The 18,215-nt window shown below is 59.0% G+C and overlaps 1 protein-coding gene and 1 long non-coding RNA gene across 8 annotated transcripts; one reads left to right on the top strand and one right to left on the bottom strand.

The window, feature by feature from the left end:
- Nucleotides 1-4: 4 nt before the first annotated feature.
- Nucleotides 5-17,106, top strand: LOC131424162 (uncharacterized). Of its 7 annotated transcripts, XR_009226759.1 has the most exons (9): nucleotides 5-150; nucleotides 2,198-2,314; nucleotides 9,018-11,332; nucleotides 11,716-11,795; nucleotides 14,259-14,413; nucleotides 14,568-14,653; nucleotides 15,512-15,644; nucleotides 16,130-16,240; nucleotides 16,725-17,106. It is a non-coding gene; the product is annotated as an uncharacterized LOC131424162 (long non-coding RNA). The 7 variants fall into 7 exon arrangements; XR_009226760.1 differs by lacking the exon at nucleotides 9,018-11,332; XR_009226756.1 differs by having other exon boundaries at nucleotides 9,018-11,795.
- Arrdc5 (arrestin domain containing 5) lies at nucleotides 9,915-16,557 on the bottom strand. Its single transcript, XM_046443769.1, has 3 exons — nucleotides 16,077-16,557; nucleotides 14,499-14,704; nucleotides 9,915-10,454 (listed from the first exon to the last, which is right to left on the bottom strand). Exons 1-3 carry the CDS (start codon nucleotides 16,327-16,329, stop codon nucleotides 9,915-9,917), a joined length of 999 nt encoding a protein of 332 aa, XP_046299725.1. The 5' UTR covers nucleotides 16,330-16,557.
- Nucleotides 17,107-18,215: the final 1,109 nt, after the last annotated feature.

Raw genomic sequence — 18,215 nt, 5'->3', positions numbered from 1 at the left:
GCCCCCGCGGGGCTCGGCGGCGGCGGCCACTCGTGAGGTCCCCCAGGACCCCGCCCTGCTCCTGGAGCGGGGTGGCGCGCTGGTGCCACGCCGGACCCCGAAAAGGGGCACCCCCCCTCGCCTGGGTCTCGACGAACTCAGCCCAGGCAGGTGAGTGCGACCCACGGCGCCCGCTGGGGTCCCGGGTCCCCAGTTTCCCCGGAGGTCCCCAGCGATGGTTTTGTGAGGTCCTCAGCTCGTTGGTGGCCACGCCCTCCTCCCTGGGCGCCAGGGTGATGGCCGAGCGCTGGCAGCGCGGCCGCTGAGCGACTTGAACTTCCGCGGTGAAGAGGCGCGGAGTTTGCTGCCTGCTCAGCCCCAATGGAGCCTCCCAGTTCTCCCAACGCTGTGTCCTCCCTTCGTTATCCCCGTTTTACAGATGAGATAAGGGAGGACCAGAGGCTGTCAGCCGGGGGCAGTGCAGGTCCAGGCCCCAGCCTCTCTGGCTCCTGGATCAACCACTTCCTGAAGCTGTGTCACTTGGATTCCCCCTCCCCCAGCTATTCCCTATCCTCACAGCTAGGCCCCGGGTGCTCCCCTGAGCCTGGAGCATCTCCCGCTCCCGCCAGCTTCAGCAACTTCACCAGACACTCCACAACTTAGTGACATCCTGTCACAAAATGAAAATTTTAAAAAAGATCTGGGGACGTAGCTCAGTGGCAAAGCACCTTCACTGGGTCCAGTGCCCTTTACTCTGAACCAAGTCTGTGAACCAGGGCCCCAGGGCCAGGTGGGAGGTAAACACCCCTGCTGAGGGGAAGGCCCACTGGGGGATTCGAAGGCCTCTGGGATTTGAGAATGCAGAGTGTCCTGCCTCCTAGAGAAGGACGTGGCAGTGCCAGCTCCTTGTGCAGGGCCTTCAGTTGGCCACTCTGCTGCTTTGGGTGGGTCACATGGGGCTTCTGGAGCCGCCAGAAAGAGCAGGGGAAGTGGGGGTGGGAGGCTGAGTGCACTGTGGACGGGTCGTGCAGCATTGTGCAACAGAACTTCTGTGATGTTGGGGTGGAAGGTTGTCGGGTTCTGCACCTTGTGACTGTTGGACACCAAGACGCCGGCACCCCGGCCTTGAGCACCCTGGGCCAGGGTAACCCCTGAGCCGCACCCAGCCTAGAACCAGAACTTCTCAATGTAAGTGACCGCCTGCGGCTAGTCCAGGCCAGTGACTGCTGTGCTGAGCTGTGGCAGGTCCAGATCTCCGGCTCCTTCATTCCTCCAGCCACATTCCTGGAACCTCTGTACTGGGGCCGGGGGGCACAGTGGGGAAAACAGATTAAAAGCCCAGCCCTGGTGACACTCAGCGCCTAGTGGGAGACAGGACAATAAACCAGATAAGCCTGTGACCTAATCAGGAGTCAGGTGATAGTGAGTCCTATCTGGAAGGCAGGTGCAGGCGTGGGATGGCAGGGGTGGTCAGGGGTGGTCAGGGGAGGCCTTTCCAGTCAAGGAAGTGAGGGGGAACCCTGGAGAGACCCAGGGAAGAAAGGTGTGCCTGGGAGAGGGCAGTGCAAAGGCCCTGGGGCAGGTGGGGAACTGGAGGGGCAGGAGGAGAGGAGGCAGGGAGGGCTTGTAGAGATGGAGTGGCACCTTCTAGGTCTGGAGGCTCAAAGGTCACTGAGAGGCAGGCCTGGTAGCCTGGGGCTTTCCAGGGACTGAAGACCTCTGGTCTAGGGGACTGTGACCCGATTAAGACTTGGAAAATACAGCCTGGCGATCTTACCCCATCTTAGGATAGCGGCTGGGCCTCGCACGGTGGGAAAAGGGGTGCAGCAGTGAGCCCCGCGGGGGGGCCGATGGTGCAGGGCCAAGGGTGGGCTGGCCCTGGCCAGCAGCCTGGCCCACCTTCCGGGGTGCTCGCACCCCAGCCTCCCCACCAGCTCCTGCCCCCAGGGACTGGTCAAGGGCACCTGCCCCTGGCCTGTTCGAGGGTGAGGAGGGCAGGTCCCTGGCCCTCTCCTGACCAGAGGCCCTGTAGCCCCGCTGCGCCTGGGGACAAGGGAGGCCCACTGCCTCTGAATTCCAGGCTGACGATCAGCGCATTCCTAGGCCTGAGTGTATCCCACAAAATATTGGGGGTCTACTGACACTCGGAAATGACTCATTTTCCGTCTGAAATTCAGATGTCGCTGGTCACTGTTGTCATGTCTTTTGTTTTTCTTAGTGCCACGTGTGAAGTCCCCCTCTCTCCTTTCCTCTGCTCAGGCCTACTCTTCTAGGAGGCTCCCTAAGGACACCTCCCGTCCTGGAGGCTCCGGCCTCCCGCAGTCCCAGGGCAGAGGTAAGAAACAACCGCTGCGACTTGATTACACTATTCTGCAGCTTGATCCTCTTGGATTTTTTGAACGAGGAAACAGCATCAGAGAGGCAGGTAACTTATGCAGCATCACACAGCGGAGCTCCACAGCCTAGGACTGAACCCGAGTTGTCCGCCATTTCCAAAAGGCGGGCTTTAAAACTCGCCCAGTTCTCCCCTGGGACTGAGAAGGGACAGACAGGGGACGCTGTGCCACAAGGTGGCGCCTCTGTCCTGGAGGGTCCCTCCCAGGCCCAGGTGTCCTGTCTGCCCTCTGACCCTGCCATCTGTCCTTCCCTGATCAGGCCCATCCTGAGACCTGCGGGGCAGGCTGTGACTCCCTGGCCAGTCTCTCAGCAGTCCTCGGCTCCCAGGAGCCATGTCGGCACCTGCAGCTCTGGTGGGCCGCTCCGCAGAGATGCCCGGGTGAAGCTGCCCTCACGAGGACACGAGGGAAATCAAATCCATTTTTCCTTCCGAGTTTCCGAGAGGTGGGGAGGCGCGCTGTGTGGGGTGGATTGGCCCTGGTGACCAGGAGATCACACATGGCATCAGACAGGAGGCCCAGGGAGGGCCAGGCAGTGCAGGGCTGGTTCCAGAGGCTTCCAGGAGGGGCCACGGCTAGGCTGCGCCTAGGAAGGTGCAGGGCTGGGGCGTGGAGGGGCGGAACAGCTCCTGCAAAGGCCCTGAGGCAGGGCTGAGCCAGTGTGGCCGAGCAGAGGAGCAGAAGGAGAGGGGGAGGAGGGAGGCCGGAGGGGACAGGGCGGCCAGAGGGGACAGGGCAGTGGCCGTGCAGGGCCTGGGGGCATAAGGAGGACTTGACCTTGGCCTCCAGGGAGGTGGGAGCCCTGGGGAGCTCTGGGCAGAGGAGACCTGACTTGCCTTCAGGTCACTGCGGGCCAGGCAGTGGCGGGGACCTGGGGGACCTGGGAAAGCGCTGGCAGAGGGGGCCTCGGGCTGGAGCCGGGCAGGGCGGGGGCTGGGAGGGAAGCAGGGAACCTGGCGTCCCAGTCCCCGGGAGTAGTGGGCAGAGCCCGGAGGGGCCTCCAGGTTTGGGGCCAGGAGGAGCTGGGAGGAACAGGGTGGGGCAGCGGGAGGTGCCGCAAGCCGTGGCCTGCAGGGGAGGGCCCATGCAGGGAGCGCGGACAGGCAGGCTGGGCCAGGCAGCAGGGCTGCCCGGGCAGTGACCCCACAGCAGAGCGAGTTTGGGGAGCCAGCTCTGAGCCTGCTTCCCGGGGACATCGGGGTTGCACTGGGGGTGACCCGGGTGCCTTACCCCTGAGCCACACCCGGCCCTTTTTATTTTTAATGTTGAGACTTAGTCTCAATAAGTCGCAGAGGCCGGCCTTGAACTCCTGATCCCCCTGCCTCAGCCTCCTGGGTAGCTGGGGTGACAGGTGGCAGGCCTGGCGCACAGTGAGGGCTTTTTACATAAGTAGGTCCTGAGGACTCCGGAACCCTCCGTCCTCCTGTTTGGCTGCACAGCTGCTGTTTCATCCGGCCACCCGGCTGGCCCTGGCCCTCCGCTGCCCCACCAGGTGGCTGCAGCTGCGGGGGGGCACTTGACCACTGTGGCCACCTCCGGGCTCACGGCAGGAAGCCGGGGTCTTTTAACATGCAGGCCCTGGCCCCGCCCGCCTCCGGGCCTCTTGGCGCCAGCCGCCCGCTGCCCTCTGAGAGGCGCCTCTGTGGGCGGCTTGGGGGATGGGAGCAGCTCTGAGGCCCACTGCCCCTCCTCGGCCTCTTCCAGGGCAGGAGGGTCGCACTGGCTGGTCTCTGGGCAGCGCTCAGGTCACCCCAGGCCTGGGGAGAGGCCTGGGCAGCAGGAGGGCCTCCCCTGGCCGCTGCCTCCCGTCTCCCAGCTCTGAGAGCGTGGCAGGCTCCTGGCCCTCTCTGGTGGCCTGGCCCTCTCTGGTGGCCTGGCCCTCTGGCAGTGGGCACACCTCCTTGAGAGAAGGCGCTGGAAGCCCAGAGGCAGCTGACCGGGAAGGAAGCCCCTAGGGCCGCAGCCACCCCCAGCACCCTGGCACCGAGGAGCCTTGTCCACGGTGGCCTGGCCAGCGGATCGGGGCAGGGCCCTCTAAGTGCCAGCTGCCAGTATGTGCCTGTCACGTTGGCGGGGAGGGAACAGGCCGTTCTTGGCTCACCAGCTGCCCCTTTGTCCCCAGGCGGAGGTGGGGGCTGTTGACCTGGTAACCAGCCTCTCCCCCAGTTATTGAGGTGGAAATCGGGGGCACCTGGGCCCAGGGGTCTGGCCCCCTCTTCGCCGCCTCCTGGCCTCCTGGGAAGGGTTATTTCTGGACTGTGGGGAGGCGGTCACCCCTTGGGACTGGAATGCCGGAGGTGGCTGTGGCGGGTGGGGGGGACATTCCCAGGGGGCGGGTCCTGTGGTGGCAGCTGCTGGCCCCTGCCTGTCCTGCGTCCCCGGGCAGCGGAGGTGCAGCTGCTGTGGGTGGCTGTGGTTCCCCAGGGAGGTTATCCTGGGGCGGGGCCAGGGACCAGCAGCCCCTCCTCGGGCAGGAAGTGGGGTGCCCAGCTGCGCTCTCCTGTTGGCCCACCTGGTGTGGCGGGCCCCCCGCTGCCGCACAGGAAGTGTCCCCCAGGCCTGCCTGCCCTCCTGGGCCACCGAGTATCAGTCCTGGAGAGGTGGCAGCCGTGGGCAGGGGCAGGGCCTGCTGCTGGGCTGCAGAGCTGCTCAGGACCTTCCAGAAGCCTCCGCCTGGGGCAGCGGCCATTTGTGTGCATCGGCCATCTCTAGTCAGCGGCTTCTGGAGGCAGCCACTGCCGCCTGGCCTCAGGGACAGGAACTGGCCCCGTCACCCGGCAGAACCGGGTCCCCTCAGACGCAGGAGCCCCACCCAGGCTGGAGCTGGACCATCCTGCCCCCGCCCCCCGGGGACACCTGGCCAGGCCTGGGGACCTCACGACAGGTGGGAGCTCCTGCCTGGAGTGGGTGGAGGCCAGGAACAGGACCCCACCTGCCACCCAGAGAAGGACCCGTGGGGGTCCAGCATGAGCCTTGCTCAGGCGGAGACGGTCACTGTCAAACACAGATGGGCGGTGCCAGCCGGGTCCAGCCTCGGCCCCACGTAAAAATAAACAAAACGAGGCCCAGCAGGCGTCAGCACCCTGTTCCCACCGAGCGGCGGAACCTGCTGTGAGCCGGGGACCGTGACTGTGATGCTCCTCGCCATCGCCGTGGGCGAGATAAGTAGATCTAAAAAGTGAAAATAGAGAGAGAGACGATAGAGTGAAATAAAGGTGCTGTGTCCATCCACGACCAAAAACAAACAAAAGCTGTGCGCGGCCACTGGGCAGGCCACTGGGCAGTGGAGGAGGCGGTGAGTCCCAGGGCAGCCTCAGCAACTTTGGTGAGACCCTGTCTTAAAATAGAATAAAGGACCAGGGATGTGGCTCAGTGACAGAGCGCCCGGGCTCCATCCCAGTACCTAAAAAAATGACAGTGACTGCATTCGGTGGGACACTGGGTGAGGACGCCCAGGCTGTCTTAGGGTCAGTCTGCGGTGCCCTTCTGCTTGGTACTGTGGTTTATTTGCCTTGTGGAGCCGGGGCAGGGCCGGCCTGCTAGGCTGGTGCCCACCACTGGGTGACCCAGCCCCGTGTCATTGTGGGGGGTGGAGCGACCGCCGCCTCCCGCCGTCTCCTGCCAGCAGCAGGCTCAGCTGAGGGGCCGCGGCTGGTCACCACCCATCCATGCCAGTGTGGGTGGCTTGCACAGGGGCACTGGTGACTGGGCTCTGTGATGTTCGTGCGGTGACATGTCTCGGGGACACGTCCCTGTTGTGCAGGGACATGCCACCACCCTAGTATCATGCCTGGTTTACCTGTGGGCACAGGAGTCAGACCCCGTGGTGTGGCCCTGGGATTCCTGGGTCCTGTGGCCCTTGGTGGCCTTCCCAGCAGCCCGGTGAGCCCCCAGCAGGGGAGCATGGCCCAGGGAGATGGAAATAGACTCCCCCCACCCCCTGGCTGGCCCCTGAGGGCCTCACCCTAGGAAGTCCGCAGCCTGGAGCTGCCAGTGGTCACCCACACCCTCAGGCGATGGGAAGGGTTAGGTAAATACTTTGGGGGGCTGGGGCTCAGTGGCAGCGCTCTCCTAGCGCCTCATTAAAAAAGGAGGCAGATGAGACACAGGGTGCTGCGTGCTGCCCACCTGCTGACCAAACGGACCCCAAACAGTGAATAAAAAAAAGCATTAGAGACCAACACAGAAGCCGTGGAGGGCGCCGCCTTCACTGTGGGGCTGGGGAGGATGGCCGCGTGCGCAGGGGCAGGGTTGGCAGAGGCCTCCCTGAGTGCCTGTCCCCGAAGTGTCCGGGGCCTTCATGAAGGTAGCTGCTTACAGTTCAGGGTAGACTGGTGGCTCTCCAGGAGGCAGTTGTGCCAGCCAGGGGACACGTGGCACTGTGGCACTGTCAGGGGACCCTCCTAGTGGTCACAGCTGCTGCGTCTAGTGGCTACACACCGGGGGCTGCTCAACACCCTCCCCTGCCCAGCACTGTCCTCCACCAAGGAGGTGCCCGCTGCTCAAGGAGGCCTTCTACAGCTGGCTCAGAGCCGGGCCTGGGGGGAGGGGCCCGGGAGGCCTTCTGGATGCCCGGACCTCAAATGCTGAGGTGGGGACACCCTGGGTGGACTGAGGGCCACAGGAAGGGGTCCCAGGAAGCAGTCCCCTGCCACTGGCTTTGTCATTCATGGAGCTGCATTTCTTTGTGTCTGGGACAGTCCAGTGCAGGCCGGAGTGGCCCGGAGTGGCTCTCCTCCAAACAGTGACTTGGGGTCCAGGCTCCTTCCAGGATTGTCTGTTTCCCTCCCTCCCCCTCCCCCCTCCCCTCCCCCCCTTTTCTCTGTCTCTCTCTCTCTCTGTCTTTTTTTTTTGGTGCTGAACCCAGGAGCACTTTACCCTTGAGCTATATCCCCAGCCATTTTTACTTTTTATCCTGGGACAGGGTCTTCCTAAGTCGCCCAGGCTGACCTCACACTTCAGATCCTCCTGCCTTGGCCTCCCAATCACTGGCATTCCGGGTGTGCACTGCTGAGGCGGCCACGCTGACCTCTTGAGTCCTCTCAGAGGCCGATTTTAATGGACAGGACAGGGCTGGACACCGTGGCGCACGCCTGTCATCCCGGCAGCACACGAGGCCGAGGCAGGAGGATCACGAGTTCAAAGCCAGCCTCAGCAACTGGGAGAGACACTGTCTCAAAGTAGCAAGAGCTGGTCCAGTGGTCAGCGTCCCTGGGTTCAACCCCTGGTACCAGAAAAAGAAAGAAACTGCAAACATTCCCACAAACCCTTGGGTCATGCCCAACACCCCTGCCCCAGGTCAAAAGCGGGCAGTGGGCTCTGGGTGTCCGGGAAGTGACCCTTAGGACCATCCCCAGTTCAGCCCCCGCAGAGGAGGCTGGAGGGGGTCGAGGACCTCCTGGTGTAGCTGGAGGGTCTCCCAGAGGGGGACACCTTGGCTTTAGGAAGGCACAAGTCAAAGCCCAGATCCAGGACAGGCCGGAGAGCCGCGGCCCGACCCGTGAATGAGCAGCCTTGAGGGAGGCCAAGCGCCAGCCTGGGGCCGGGCAGGGGCATCGGAAGCTGGAAGGGGTGGAGGGGTGGGTCCTCCTCCTGCAGGACCCCGAGGGTGCCCCCACCGAGGGAGCGCTGCGTGGGGTTCCAGCGAGAAGCGTCTGTGGCTGATACGAGAGTGTCGGCTGGCAGGTGGCGGGAGATGAGGCGGGCCCATGGGCCCCACCTGCCATCCCAACGAGGCAGGAGGACCCCAAGTTCAAGGCCAGCCACAGCGACTTGGCCAGAACCTGTGTCAAAATGATAAAAGGCCTGGTTCCTAGCTCGGCGTCCCTGGGTACTGTCCCCGGTACCCTCCCCTCCCCCGCAGTAAGAATGGCCATCCGCTGATTACTCCTGATGCCCAGCACCCAGAAATGAGGAGGAAGAGGGGTGCGGGGAGAAGGGGACAGGCCCGGCCCTCTCCTCCGTCCCTGCCGTACCTGGCCCTCGCAGGCCCAGGCGGCCGTGGGCACCCGCTGGCGATTTTGAGGGCAGGAATGAGGTGGCCGGGCTCGCGCTCTAGGAGGAGGCTCCAGGTGCCCGTGACATCTGGACTTCAAGTTTGAAAGAAACTGCTTTTTGTCCCTTTTCTTTTCACTGCTGGGGAAGAAGGCGGAGCCCGCGCTTGCTGGGCAGGGGCCTGGCCACGGCGCACCGGCCTGAGGATCTTCCTGGTTTCTTTGCGGTGCTGGGGATTGGGCCCAGGGTGCCCCGTGTGGCCTGCCAACACGCCACCACCGAGCACGCCAGCCCTGAGCGGCTTCCTTCACTTGTTCTGTTTAGTTATAGGGGACAGCGGGGTGCGTCTGGTCCCGACGGCGGTGCCTCTGGACGGTCCTACAGACAGGGAGCTTGTGGTTGCACATGGTGTGGAATTTCCCTGGTCCTGTGTTCATATAAGAACCCTGGAAAGTGACGTCGTCCCCTGCATGTCACTGTTAGTGTTTCTCCCACCCCAGAACTTCCACCTCGCCCTCCCAGGCTCGTTAGCATATCAGAGACTACATCCGGCCTTCTCTTCCCGCCTCCGTAGCCTCAGGCCACCCCTTTACCTGCGGAAGTCCTAAAGTCATTCTGTTTTTTATGTTTATTCACTTGCTTTTCTAGGTGGTGCTGAGAATCAAACCCAGTGCCTCCTGCAGTGCCTCCCGCGTGCTAGGCCGGCCCTCGAGGCCCTTCCTGCGGCCTGTAGACGCCACGTGCTCCCTTCATGGTTGAAGGGCACCTGGTTCCCTAAGCTCAGCTGCTGTGAGTTGAGCGTCACTGCAGCAGGCTGAGTTGAAGACCTCCGGGTAGGAGCCCAGCAGCAGGAGAGCTGCTCCGGTGGAGGTTCCGCTCCTGGTTCTGAGGAATCTCCACGCTGCTTTCCACAGTGCTGGCAGTTGGCAGTCCCACCAGCAGTGTAGGAATGTGACCTTGGGGCTGGGGTGGTGGCCCAGGGGTAGAGCACTTGCCGAGCATGCGCGAGGCCCTGCGTTGGAATCTCAGCCCCACGTGAAGATAAATATCGTGTCTGTTTACAACTAAAAAGATTTCTTTAAAAAAGTGGGCCTTTCCCGCACGTCCTCGCCACCATTTAACTCACTGTTCCTTGTGTTCTTGATAACTGCCATTCTGACTGGGCTGAGATGGAATCTCGAGGTGGTTTTAATCTGCATTTTTTTAAATTGCTACAGATGTTCGGAGGATCTTTCTTGAGAGGTGGGTGTTCAAACTGCAGGAAGGCAGGCCAAAGGTCGTGTCCCGCCAGGACCCATCAAGGAGTCACTCTGCAAGACAAAGGGCTCCTGGTGGCGGCTGGGTGGCCACACCTGTCCTCCCAGCGGCTCCGGAGGCTGAGGCTGGAGGATCACAAGTTCAAAGCCAGCCTCAGCCATTCAGTGAGACCCTGTTTATATAAGAAAGGAGGGACTATGGCACAGAGGTTAAGTGACCCTGGGTTCCATCCCCAGTACAAAAAAAAAAGAAAAACAAGACAAAGTCCCTGGTAGAGTCAGATAAGCTTTAATATCTAGAAGTCTGGGCATGTGATCCAGTGGGTCCCGGCTCTCCGCCAAGGGAGAGCTGGCAGCTGGAAGACTCGGCGGGCATGCTGGTGATGACGATGGGCACCTTGGCCTTGACGCTGGCCAGAGACCAGGGCAGGTGCACGGTGACCACCAGCTCGTAGCTGGTCCGCACGATCTGGTCGTCCAGCAGGGTGCTGCTCACGGACAGCACGAGGGGCAGGCTGAAGGTGCTGACCACCGTGGTGCTGCTGAAGGCGGCGATCTGGGTGTTGGCCTCCTGCCGCAGCAGCTCATTGCTGTCCCCGCGCCACCGCCGCTCGGCCATGGGCGTGAAGCCCTCGTACTGCATGTGGGCGTAGAGGGCGAGGACCACCGTCCGGATGCACTTGCTGGTCTGGTTGTGGATCTCTGAGGTGAACACCACCTTCTCCCCCGGCATGAAGGTGTTCCTGTCCATCCGAATCTGCAGGCACACCCTGCCCCGCCGGCAGCAGTTGTAGGACACCTTCTTCTCGGCCTGCACAAACAGGGGGTCCTGCAGGGGGAGGGGAACGAGAGTGAGGGGCTGTGGCTGGGAGACCCACCGCCTGACCCACATCCATCCCAAGAGCTCCTCGGTACTTCCGGGCTTTTGCACCCCCAAGCCTGCAGTCCTCTCTCAGCTTCCTGTGGTCGAGGCTCCTGACTAGTCTGAATATCAATGGCCTTATCTGCAAAACAGTCTGAAGAAATTCACAGAATCCCCCTCCCATTATTCTCTGGCTGTGTGACCTTGGATAAGTGGCTTGACTTCTCTGAGCATTGTTTTTTTTTTTTTCTGGAAGACAGAGTAATATCTTACAGTCTAAGAGCAAGACCCTGGGCTTAGGCAAATATTTCAATGATATGCATTCACTAGGAACTCCATTTTGAATTTTAAATACGGATCCCGCTCCCCACCCAAGCAAACATATTTTCTTGTGAGTGAGCTGCAGCTCCCAGGTGAACCCCACAGTTGTGAAGGGGAGCAGCCAACGTTGTACAGCGTGCCGTGTTGCTAACACGAGGTGCCTGGGTCAGCTACATCATATGCATTTTACAGTTAAGGATCTTTTCACCTTATGACCGGTTTATGGGGACAGGACCCTATCGCAAATGGAAGAACCAAGAACCGTCCATCTTGTTCATTTCCACGACAGCAACTGAGAACCCTGCAAAATGACCTGTCCCTCCATCCCCAACCCCCCTGCATCCCACAGGAGGGTTGTGTGGACCCCTGCGGGCACTCGCTGGCTCTGCGGCAGGGGCTGCTAGGAACCTCGCGGGCGCAGCACAAGGCACGCACACGCACACTGGGTTTCACTGTTCATCTTTTCCTTTTCTTAGCTGGGATGGACCTGGGTCCTCACTGTCCTGGGCCAGCACTCCACCAAGGTGAGCACCTGCTGTCTGTGACAGGTCCAAGGGCCTCCCGGGAAAAGCCTGGGACCAGACCTGGCTCCAGTCTGGGAGTGGGGGGATATTTGTGTTGAATTTACTTATTGAGTGTCTCTGATCTGAAAATCTGAAATGCTCCAAACATCCAAGACTTTTCGAGCACAGACACGGCCTTCTGTTCCGGTGATTCCAATTCCATTCATTTGCAAAATGTTGGTGGCAATTCTCTGAACTCATTTTTCTGTTATTTTCTATTCTACTTATTCAATGCTATCATTCATTTTCTTTTCTTTTTTTTTTTTTGGTACCAGGGATTGAACTCAGGGGTGCTTGACCACTGAGCCACACCCCAGACCTTTTTATTTTTTATTTTGAGACAGGGTTCTCCCTAAGTTGCTGAGGCTGGCTCTGAACTCAAGATCCTCCTGTCTCAATCGAACACAGTGCCTCACACATGAAGGTAAGGGCTCCACCACTGACCCACAGCCCAGCCCTGGATTTCTTAAATCATGTTGGTTGCAACCCACCGAATTTATATATTCTGACATTTTCTTTTTTTTTTTTTAAATATTTTTTTTATTTTTTAGTTTTCGGCGGACACAACATCTTTGTATGTGGTGCTGAGGATCGAACCCAGCACCACATACAAACAAAGATGTTGTGTCCGCCGAAAACTAAAATAAATAAATATTAAAAAAAAAAAGAAAACAGGTGGGGCTGGGGATGTGGCTCAAGCGGTAGTGCGCTCGCCTGGCATGCGTGCGGCCTGGGTTCGATCCTCAGCACCACATACAAACAATGATGCTGTGTCCGCCCATAACTGAAAAATAAATATTAAAAAAATTAAAAAAAAAAAAGAAAACAGTTAGGGGCTGGGGCTCACTGGCAGAGCACTTGCGAGGCCCTGGGTTTCATCCTCAGCACCACATAAAAATAAACAAATAAAAGAAAGGCATGATGTCCATCCATCCATCCAAACAAACAACAACAACAACCCAGTGGGTTGCAGGGACTGTGGTGTGACTCCCTGGGAGAGCACCTGCCCAGGCTGCCTAGGCCCCGGCTTGAGACTGGGGACTGAGATTCTTGGGGGAGATCCATTGCAACACACCAGACTGATTTTTTTTTTTTTTTTGTACTGGGGATTGAACTCGGGGCCCTCGACCACTGAGCCGCACCCCAGCCCTATTCTGAGTTTTTATTTAGAGACAGGTCTCACTGAGCGCCTCGCCCTAGCTGAGGCTGGCTTGGAACTCCATCCTCCTGCCTCAGACTCCTGACCCTGGATGACAGGCGTGCGCTACGGCACCCGGGCCTGCCTCAGCTTCTCAAGGACCTGGGACGACAGGCGTGTGCCACCACACCTGTCGTGTTCTTTTATTTTATAAAACATGGAGTTGGAAACCCACCCAGTCTCTCTCTCTGATCTGTCCTGAGTCCAGGCCGAGGTGCCTGCCTGTCACTACAGTGAGACGGCAAAGCGCAGCCTCCTTGGGTCCTTCCACGGTTTGAAAAGTGCCGCTCTGGGTCCACTGTTGTCCCTCTTGGGAACCTCAGGCTGACCCCTGACCCCTTCTGACCTCCCTTCCACCCGGGACCTCCGACCCCTGCCTGTCCTGCAGCCCTGGCCTCCTAAACCCCAGTCTCATGGAGAGTTTGCGCATGCGCATGCGCCAGGCCCCTGCAGAGCTTAGGAACCTGAGGCCCCAGGGGAAGCCTGCAGTACTGACCAGGGCCTGCAGGGGCCTCTTTTCAGTGCCCAGCACCATAAAAATTTTAAAAAAAGAAGAAAAAGTAGGAAGGAAGGCCCCGAGGGGAGGAGGGGAGGAGCAGTGCTCAGCGAGCCCTCCCTGGGTGATGACTTAGCTCTTGGTCTGCTGGCCCTCCTCCTGGGCCTGACCCCAAGCCTGCTGCCAGGAGTCCCTGTGGGTGGAGGGGGGTGTTTCCGTGGAACTGGGCACTTCCAGCTCCTGGACGTGCTGTTGCCCTGGGCCTTGTGGCTAATGGAGGGTCCACTGGCCGTGAGGCCCAACTTGTGTCCTCTTAGTTCCCATGGGCACCCAGAGAGGGCATAAGGCCTGCAGAAGGTCACCCCGGGAGCAGGGGCCAGACCTGAACTCAGGCTGCTGGCCCCAGGGCCCTTCCACACCTCTAACCCTAACCCTCCTGGAGGCCCACCTCCCTGTGGGCTGCTCCAGAGAGTCTCTTTGTCACTCGGATAATCACACCATCAGGAGGGCCAGTCATCGCCCTGGGAATGACCTTGGAGGCAGCAGGGCCAGCCTGTTTTACCGAGGAGGAGACCAGGAGTGCCCGCAGGGCAGGGCAGCAGGAGGGGCCTGCCATCCACCCCCCCAGAGGATCTCCAGGGCCCACTCCCCCATGCCCTCGATGCTCTGATGACACAGAACTCCCTGCGGAGGAAGGTGACCTTGACCAATGTCATTCCACTGCCCCAGCTTCAAAATGGGATTTGGGACAGCCTGGCCATCAGGTGACCACAGCTGCACTGTCCTTCCTTGTCCGGGGGCTGAAGCGCCTTCGTTTGCCTTTTAGGGACACCGGCTCTGTGTCTGAGGACTCAGATGATCGGGGGCCGCTGAGGGTCCGGACTCTCTCCCACCCAGAGGGTCTCTGGGGCTTCTGCTGGGTTGAGTTCCCGGGGCCCCCAGCCCGCTGTGGCTTTCTCTGGGTGGTGTCCTGGGCACTGCAGGGAGCTGGGCAGCGCCCCTGGCCTCCCCTCACGACACCCACCAGTGTCCCCCAAAGCCCACTGTCCCCTGACCGGCCACACTGCCCTCTCTCCTCCTTTTTTGTAGACAGACACAACACCTCTGTAGGTTTTCATGTGGTGCTGAGGGTCGAACCCCGGGCCTCGCACGCGCTAGGCCACCATGCCAGTCCCTCCTCTTTTCCTTTAAAGGCCACGGTTGACTTCTGGGGTTCTGGGGGCCATCCCTGGCCTCTTATCCCCCTGTACTGCCATGACAACCCAGTGTGTCTCCAGACATCCTCAAGTGTCCCCGGGGAGGAGAATCACCCTGCCTTAGTTCCTGGCCTGGTTGGTGGCCACCTTTTGTGAGTCCTCTGGGCTGGGCAGCTGCTGGCACCCTGGCAGCTCCCGTGGGCCTCGCTCCCCCCCGCCCCAACGCCCCCTCGGCACCTGGAAAGACTGATCTGGGTGGAAGTCCGAGGTCCCTTGAATCAACAAGTATGTCCTCTTCTTGGCCAGGATGTGCTCGTGGCCCATGCAGGAGGCTTGGATGAAGTAGGAGATGTGGCCGGTTTTGCTGGAGAAGGTGGAGGGGAGCCTGGGAGGTAAGTTGAAATGGAAGTCAAAGGTGTGGCTGCCTGCACTTAACCAATTATCTGAAAGCAAAACACACCGAGGCCATAAGAAGGTTCTAGAATCTTTTTCTTCTTCTTTTCTTCATTTTTTCCCCCATTATTTAGTGTTTGGACAGGGAGGTGCAGGTTCTGGGGATGGCTCCTCTGTCCTGAGCTAATACCTTCAAGGACCTCCTCTGTGGGCCCATAAACAGTCGTCCCTGACTGGATTGGAGAGGGACATGGCTGGCATGGTCACCCCAAAGTATTTATGTGGACTTGCGCACCCCAGCTCTGGGCTTGAGAGAGCGGAGGTTGGGCCTGGACGTGGTGGTGAGGGCCTGTCATCCCAGCAACTCGGGAGGCTGAGGCAGGAGGACACAAGTGAGGCCAGCCTTAGCAATTCAGGAAGGACTTGTCTCAGAAATAAAAAGAGCTGGGGATGTAGCTCAGTCAGTGGTAGAGGGCTTGCCTAGGTAGGACCCTGGATTCCATGGGTACTGAAAAAAAAGAAAGTAAGTGCAGTTTGGACCCTCAGGATTCAGCTAGGATGTGCTGAGCACCTACTGTATGCCAGAGATGGTTTTAGGCAGTGTGTATATGGCAGGGGGCAGGACGGATAAAACTCCTTGCCTTTAGTGAGCTTGACATGCAGTGCCTGGTATACAGTAGGAGCTTAAATTTTGATTTTGTGTTTTGGAGCTGAGAGTGGAACCTAGGCCTCATGTGGCCACGCATATGGTCTGAACACCAAGCTCTGCCCTCAGCCCAATGTCTGCTGAGGAGGGGGGCGCGGGTGCAGGGCCCTCTCTGCCGTCCCATTTCTATGAACTTCCTGTCTCTCCCCAGCCTGCTTGTCACGGCCGGTCGCCACAGCAGACACAAAGGCCTGAAGTTCCCAGAGACCTATCTGCTGCATCAGATGCAGGGGCCCTGCTCTGGAGCTTGGCACAGATGGACGTCTGTTCAGCACGGGCTTCAGGTCGGTGCTCGGGAGGGCAGTCCAGTGGCTTGGAAATGTGGAGAGGTGGCGTGGGACGTTGGGGTCTTCCAGAGAAGGAAGCGCTTCTGTCCTGTCTGAACACTAGTCACGCTCTGCACGCCTGGCACTTTTTATTTTTCAGTTGATGATTGAGCCCAGGGCGCTCTCCTGCCGAGCTACACCTCCAGCCCTTTTTATTTTATTTTGAGACGGGGTCTCATTCAGTTGCCCGGGCTCTAATTTGCAATCCTCCTGCCTCAGCCTCTGAGTCGCTGGGCTAGGTGTCCCCACTGCTACTGGCCTGGTGGTCTCTCTTCTGCCTGGCTCCTCCTAGGGTGGAAACTGCTTATCCCCAGTCCCGCTAGGGGTGGTCGGTCGACTGTCTTGACCTTCAGACCCCAGGTCCCACTGGCCTCGGCCGCCTCTCCTTACCCTGCACCGGGAACGTCTTCGTCTTGTGCACGTAGTCGGCCTTATTGTTGCAGATGACCTCTCTGCTGTAATCACGGGAGGCCCCGATCTCCTCGTTCCACTCGACGTAGCCCCTCCCCACGAGCTCCACCTTCACCACGGGGTCCACCAGGGTGCTGTTCAGGGTGAGGATCACCTGCCCCTTTAGGTTGGAGCCAGCCAGGTACACTGCATCCTTGGGCAGCACTAACTCGATGGACCTCACCATAGACATGGGGGTTGGGGTGGCGGGGAAACATCTTTCCCCTCCCCCAGGCCACCAAGGTTCCGGGTTCCTTGTCTATAGTGACATCATTTGTCTGTGACATCCCTGGGCTCACAGCTCCAGGAAGGGAGAGCCAGAGGCCAGGAGGGAAGGCCTAGGGCCTCCTTCCTGCTCCCCAAACCACTGTGCGTCCCGTGTGAGCAGTGGCTCAGGAACTGGGTGACCCTCGTGGGTAGCCTGACCGTTTTCCCTCAGGAATAACCAAGACCCAAACCCTCAAAGTCAAGAGGCCATTGTCCCTGCTGCATAGAGAGTGCCTGTCGTCCACCCGGAAGTCGGGGGCTTGTGGGGAAGGATCCTTCCAGCCACGCTGGTGCCGAAGACATCCTAGGCTCCCTTCACAGGTGGAAGGAGAGGCCCAGAGAGGCCTGAAGGCATCTGCCGTCCTACCAGGTGTCCCCAGGTTCGGTGCCACATTTGATCATTTTCCTGTTGAAGGCTCTTCATTATCTGGTCTGTACTGGAAAAAAAGTTATAGATGGGACAGGACACGGCATCTGATGGGTACTGCAGACGCTCAGGTCCCCTGGACTCACCCTGGACACCCAGACCACCTGGAACCCGTCCTCTCACATGACTGACATTTCTCCTTAAACCTGCTCTCCCCACTGGGTAAGTCCCTTCAGAGGGAGGCTGTGTCAGGGAGGTTCGTGCCCACCAACGTGTGCCCGACCCAGATCAGCAAGGCTAATGGTAGTGTCAATAAAAGTTTGTTGAGTGACCCAATAGCCTCTGAGAGTCTGTTTGCACGTGGGCTGGTGCCTCAGCAGGGAGGGACGTTGAAGCAGAATGCTAGCCTGTACCCACTGTCCAGACTGACAGGCCTCGCTTTCTTTGCTATAGTTTGCTTTATTTTATGTGACAGCTTTTGGGGACACTGACACCTGCCTATTAGTTTGTGAATTTTTTTTTTTTTGGTACCAGGGATTGAACTCAGGGGCACTAGACCACTGAGCCACATCACAAGCCTTATTTTGAATTTTATTAGAGACAGGGTCTCACTGAGTTGCTCAGTGCCACGCTTTTGCTGAGGCTGGCCTTGAACTTGTGATGCTCAAGTCTCAGCCTCCTGAGCCACTGGGATTACAGGTGTGTGCCACCGCACCCCACATGGTTTGTGAACTTCTTTTTGAGATGCCTGGAGTAGTTGTTTGGTGTTTCTGAGTTATTAAACTCAGCAGTTATGCACTTGAGCTAATATGATGGATTTTGACATTCTCAAAATGATTATGGAATTCGAGTCCTGTATGACCATGCAGAGAAAGGTGGATGCCTCTTTCTGGGTTAACTTCAGATGACCAAGGTGCCTGGCCCATCCCCTGCACCGAGTGTCCATCAGGAATACTCCCCCTTCCAGGTGTTTCTGCAAGGGCAGGTACACTTGGAGGCCGGGTCTCATGGGATAGACCAGGATCTTTTGGAAGATCCTTTGTGCCTCACAAACCTGGGCAGGTGTGCTTGATCACTGCTCACACCTGTGGTATGATCAACATATGGTTGATGGCCAAGGATCCAAACTTGGGTTCAGTGGCAGTGAGCGAGTCTCGAAGTTGGAGATAGTGAACAGCAACCTCTGGACTATACATATTAGATTGTATGAGTTTCCTATGGCTGCTGTAACAAAAGGTCAATAATGTAGTGGCTTGAAACCACATAGTTTATTTTCTAACAGTTCTGGAGGTCAGAGGTCCAAAATGAGTCTTAGTCTAGAATCAAGGTATTGCTGGGGCTGTGTTCTAGCAAAGAACCCTTGCCCTTTGCAGCTTCTGAAACACCCCATGCCTTGCCTCTAGTCCCCCTGATTCTCACCTGCTTCTAGTATTCTATCTTCTCTG

The sequence above is a fragment of the Marmota monax genome, unplaced genomic scaffold (assembly GCF_021218885.2).
Source record: "Marmota monax isolate L192 unplaced genomic scaffold, Marmota_monax_Labrador192_F-V1.1 WCK01_AAM20220418_F8-fsc00102, whole genome shotgun sequence".
NCBI lineage: Eukaryota > Metazoa > Chordata > Mammalia > Rodentia > Sciuridae > Marmota > Marmota monax.
The sequence above is the reverse complement of the archived record's forward strand: the minus strand, read 5'-3'. Positions and strand labels throughout refer to the sequence as shown.